The sequence below is a fragment of the Rosa chinensis genome, chromosome 5, assembly GCF_002994745.2.
Source record: "Rosa chinensis cultivar Old Blush chromosome 5, RchiOBHm-V2, whole genome shotgun sequence".
Taxonomy (NCBI): domain Eukaryota; kingdom Viridiplantae; phylum Streptophyta; class Magnoliopsida; order Rosales; family Rosaceae; genus Rosa; species Rosa chinensis.
Genome location: NC_037092.1, coordinates 73,410,439 through 73,415,752, shown reverse-complemented (window position 1 = coordinate 73,415,752; position 5,314 = coordinate 73,410,439). Strand labels below are relative to the sequence as shown.

Below are 5,314 nucleotides of genomic sequence, written 5' to 3'. Positions count from 1 at the left end.
GCATGATTGATCATGGCCTCCATCAACTTTCCTCAACCCCACCATAGGGGAAACAACGACGATACCACGCCATAGAATCCGAAATCCTCCCCACCGAACACCAGCATCCCTCCGCCGCTCCAGCCTTTCTCGTGTCCTCTACCTAAGCACATATTAGAAACGATCAAGGAGGTGCATCTCCACTAGCCGTACCCTTCCTTACCGTGACACAGGCGTTCCCAGCCTTTTGCTCCGGCCCCGTACCTGCTGTACCTCGCCAATGGATTCAGAGAAATGAGTTACCCGTCCGACGACGACGTCCCATAGACGCGCCGCCGAATGGGCACTATGTCAAAAAATGCTTCATACCATACCCCTCAGACGACAGAAGACGTTTTTTCTGTTGTCTGATTTTTTTGAACGTTTTCAGACAATAGATTTAACTATTTATGTCGTCTAAATGGTATCAAAATCAACACCAATTCAACTTTTTCAAGTTTGTTATAATTTAGAAAATTCAGACAACAGATTCTGTTGTCTGAGTAAATGGAAAAACTTATGAGGACAGACTTGAAAAAACAGGAGCAAAATACTGCTGCCCCTCCTATTTTTTGGGTCAAAAGTTAAACTTCCCACTTCTTTTTTTCCAGACATATTCGCACTTCGCAGTTTGGCCTTTATCTTACAGTTGACGACTTTACCTCTCTCTTGCCCCCTCTCCCTTTTCCCTCTTTGCATCTCTGATTCTTTAGCTTTGAGCAAAACAAATCTCACTACAGATGGGTACATCTCTCTTCTTCTATACTCTTTCTTCTTGCTAGATCTATATGCTCTATCTGGATCATAATGTGACGGTGGCGATCTCCTATATCCATATCGAAATTAGATGGTGTGTCGGATGGTCGATTCACAATCCTTTATGTAGATGAGATGCTAGATGTTTAATTTTTTTTTTCCATCTACTCTTCCGCAGATGCAAAGCCCAAACCTGAAGCCGAAACCCTCTCATCCTCTCAGCAATGCCGCCACCATCATAGCTTTCCAAACCAGCAACCTCACCGTTGTCCCTTGACGCCTCCGACCCCCTCCGCGATGCCATTGAGGAGCTCCAACGCCGCCAGCGCACCGATGTTGTGTGATTGGGAACCTCAAAGCTTTCTGCTATCATTTAAGCTATTGGGGTTGAGATTCTGCTTCACATTTAAGCTGTCTCGCAGATCGGCCTTCTCTTCGTTGCTCGATTTTAAGGTATATTGTGGCCTTTTTTTTATCTATCTTTGCATTTCATGGATGATTTGTTTTGTTAATGGTGGTGGTGATAGGATTGGGTATGAGAATTAACTGTTTAGGATTAGAAACTATATTCAATTAAATTAATGAATTGAATTTTTTTTTCTTTTGTTCATTAGTGCAATATGCAAGAAGGGATGGAGGGAAATCCTGTTGCTAAAATCATGAACACTATTTCAAGAGGCATGGCTGTTCTTATAGTTCTACATACCTGATGTAGCTTGTGTCATGTTTTTCGGTTACTCTGGGAATGAGAACCAAGGGATATGGATTATTTCTCTATATGGACTTTTATCTATTTATGGACTGTGTTATTTAATGTTTATGAGAGTGTGGTTATTTAATACGATCATTTGTGTGATCTTGAGCAGGATTATGCCTGGGTTAAAAGGGGATCACTTTTTCCATTTATGGATTATATAGACAGGTTTGTGGTTGTTGCGGTTTTAATAAGCATTTTGAATTGCAATTCAGTACACCCATTGTGGTTAAGTAATATTTTTGCATGATATAGGTTTCAAGACCAGTCTGAACTGGGCAACTGCAAGCCCTGTGATTTCCAGATGGCAACTGAGGAGGGATTTTTGGTGGATCAAGGGTTTAGTGAGAAGTTGATAGCAGATATAAACATGGCAGCTGGGAACCCAGTGTATGATGAATCCGTACTTAGAGGAGTTCAAGAGGCTACTGGTTCAAATCATGATCTCGACTATCAGTTTGTGGACCAGGCAATTTCTCCTATGAGCACTTTTTTGTTTGTCTTAGTGTTGTGTAACTGCTAGGACATAGTATGAGCAGAGTTGCACAAACATTCTCGAAAAGATGAATTTGAATGAAATGCAGAACTAGGTTTAATGGATCTTTGCGTATTCTTTGCTTTGTTATTAAGAATGTAGAGGAACTGGTCCTTTTGCCAAGGAATCCAAAAGTTACATGTACAAACAACATTGGTTTTCTCTGTTATATAATCATGAAAGATATATCTACTTTAGAAGGTTCATTGGTCATTGAATTTTTTATTTATCTCCCAGTAGGACATCTATTGGAAGAAGAAGGATGCAAGAGTCTATGAAGGCTGCGGCTCGGATCTTAGAATGCCAAAGAAAATGAAGGTTTCAACTTCTGGAGGGCAATTCCTTTGTAAATCATGTGCTAAGGTAGGGTTTGAACAACCTGCCCCCATTTTGGGTGTTCTTATGTTAGATTTAAATTTCTTTAGTCTCCTGCATTCTGGATTGTGTATTGTTCATATTTCATGATTATTATTATTATTATTATTATTTTTTTGTTGTTGCAGTTGACAAAACATGTTTGTGGGATATGCAAGAAGTGGAATCAGCCTGACAGTGGAAGTTGGGTGAGCAACCTATAAGTTATGCTAGGGTTGTAAAAATTATAGTATTTTGTTTTTGTTCAGGCTCTTTTATATGTTCCTATTTGTTTATTGAATGGTTTGATGAGGATAACTGCCTATTTATTCTTAGGTTGTTGAAGGCCCTTATGACTCTGTGCCTATTCCTGACGGGGCAGCTCTATCAGCATTTCAGTACTTCGAAAACGTCAGAAATTTCCTTGTGGCTGTGGAGGAATTGGGGCTTCCAACCTTTGAAGCCTCTGATTTGGAACAGGTTGGTGCTAAGAATACATTTATGGTTGTGCACTTGCAGATTTTTTGTTTTAGTTTTGTGGTGACACTTATCCAAATTTTGAGTTTACAGGGAGGAAAATCTGCAAGTACAAGGATTGTCAACTGTGTTCTAGCACTAAAATCATATAGTGACTGGAAAAAAGCAGGCGGAAGTGGATCATGGAAATTTGTTGGAAACTTGAAACCGCCTATCTCTGGGAAACCCTTTCTGCGAAAAAATTCTGAACCATTCATGAGTTCTTTTACAAGGACCTTATCATGGAGTGAAAGATCGCAAGATAGTTTCTCCTGTGAAGATCCCAATGAAGCAGTTAGTGAGATTTTCTATTTCTTAAATTTTCTTTTACATTCATGAGATAATAGAGTTTAATTGTTTTCTCTTCTAATTTTCAGAGTTCTTCTCATTCCTTACACAAGCTAGCACGTGAAGTTCTTTTGGACAAAAAACAGGAAGAAATTCCATTTGTAAGTATCTTAATAATTATACTGATGTGGATGGGAGTCAACGGAAATTAAATCCAATTTTTTTTCATGAAAGTAACTGTGGAGATACTTAAGGTGGCTTTCTGTTATTTAGAAAAATATATGTGCAGTTTCACTGTTTTGGATCCTGCTTCCCGAACAATTTTGGACTTCTACTGTTTTGTGTCATTGTCTTTAGGAAGATGAAATATATGTGCAGTTTCACTATTAATTACTAGGTTACTATCAAGCTTCCATGGATGATTGAATCTGTTTGATAATGGCAGGTAAAAGCACATTCCAAAGATAGCCCTGGCCCTGACTCTGACTCTCCATCTCTTTCTGAACCTGGTTCTGGTGATATCAAGGTATGTCTGCATGCATTTAGATTCTCATTCACCATACTGTTGTGAAAATGAAAAAGACCTGATTCAATGGGATAGCATTTTGTGTAACTTCGATTGATTTTGCAATTGGTGACATTTTCTTTTACTGATGGATGATTTAGAATGAAGAGAAAGCTGCGACTGAAATAAAGAAGGATGATTGTTGCAATCAAACATATGACCATCAAGAGGGATCAAAAGAAAAATATTTAGGTAAACTGCAGTTGTATCATAATAGCTACTCTAATACTGCAATCTGTCCTAATTAAAGAAGTACTGGTGAAATTGGTGCTAATATCATGTAGGAATTGAAACATAATCTATATGATACAAAAGCAGGAATGAAGTTTCTACAAATGAAGTACCAGGAGGATTTCAACAGCTAGGTAATATATTTAAACTAAAATAGGTTTTATTCTTTTTCTTTCCAAATTCTTAATGAGGACCATAATTAGTTTCACAATGTAGGTATGCACCTGCATGGTTTGGTTCATGCAGCATCAGGATAGCAGAAATTTCTTGAAGAACATCGCCACAGCACATCGGTCGCTGCTGTAAGTGAATCTCATTTCCCAGATCTACATGCTCAATTCTTCTTGAGATGATATTTTTTGGTTGCTTTGTAGAAATGTTAGTGTTGGTCCATGATATATCAAGTTGTTGGAAGATCCTATAATCATTGAGCTTGCATTAGTCTGTAACTTAGACATGAGACATGAGACATGAGTATTGTTCCTTAATACTTAACTGATCACTTGGAATCATGAATGAATTTATTTCACATTTGACAGGGATACATACGAGACAGTGCATTTGAACCGCAATGTTGGGCTGCTCCAGGGATACATATGATACCAGCTTCTACCTAGGATTTCCACTTTTGTAATATGCAAGTATAATTGTAGGTAATATTCTTAATTCCCTTCTCTGCAAGTATAATTGTCATTTGTTTCTTAGACCTTCACATATATTAACAGTTGCTAACAGAATATAAAGATGAAGTGATATTATCTATTCATTTGTACTACAGGTTATTTCAGGTGTCTTGGACATTCTAATCTTCAAATTCCTCCTTTTGTTTAGATAGATCTTTTTCAGATCATTCTAGCTCAAGCATTGAGTATAGGTAATCTAAATTCATGCTTATTTAAATAGTTTGACCTGAAGACATCTTAGATGCTATGGTGTCTACAACATTATTAGTACAAACATTATGTAACTGTTGACTAGGTTTAGAGTTGGAACTATGGATTGTATTTTGGATGATGTTGATGCAATGAAACATAGGCATCATTTTGAATGCTGATTTTAGTCCAATTTTATGGTTTTGATGATTGTAAATGAATGATGTTGAAATGGTTGAAAGGCAACATATATATGCAGGTTTCACAATTTATGTTGTATCAAGAAAATAGAATCAACATAAACAAATGATCATCTGTTGTTTCTACCAAGTTCAAACAATATAAAAGTAAAGTTCAAAGAGCTCTCAGACAACAGAAGTAGGTGGTTGATATGTTGTTTCTACCAACTTCAAACAACATAAAAG

General features: G+C 37.4%; 1 protein-coding gene across 5 annotated transcripts; it reads left to right on the top strand.

Moving 5' to 3' along the window:
- Nucleotides 1–606: 606 nt before the first annotated feature.
- LOC112166424 (kinesin-like protein KIN-14I) lies at nt 607–5,082 on the top strand. 5 transcript variants are annotated; one of them, XM_024303261.2, is made up of 15 exons: nt 607–762; nt 953–1,227; nt 1,641–1,696; nt 1,784–1,997; nt 2,304–2,426; nt 2,567–2,626; nt 2,754–2,897; nt 2,988–3,227; nt 3,311–3,382; nt 3,667–3,747; nt 3,888–3,978; nt 4,105–4,151; nt 4,234–4,319; nt 4,557–4,670; nt 4,796–5,082. In XM_024303261.2, the coding sequence occupies exons 1-12, from the start codon at nt 759–761 to the stop codon at nt 4,149–4,151; spliced, it is 1,407 nt and encodes a 468-aa protein (XP_024159029.1). In that variant the 5' UTR covers nt 607–758; the 3' UTR covers nt 4,234–4,319; nt 4,557–4,670; nt 4,796–5,082. The 5 variants fall into 5 exon arrangements, with proteins under 5 accessions (XP_024159029.1, XP_024159027.1, XP_024159030.1 ...); XM_024303259.2 differs by having other exon boundaries at nt 4,102–4,151; XM_024303262.2 differs by having other exon boundaries at nt 4,071–4,151.
- The last annotated feature ends 232 nt before the right edge of the window (nt 5,083–5,314 follow it).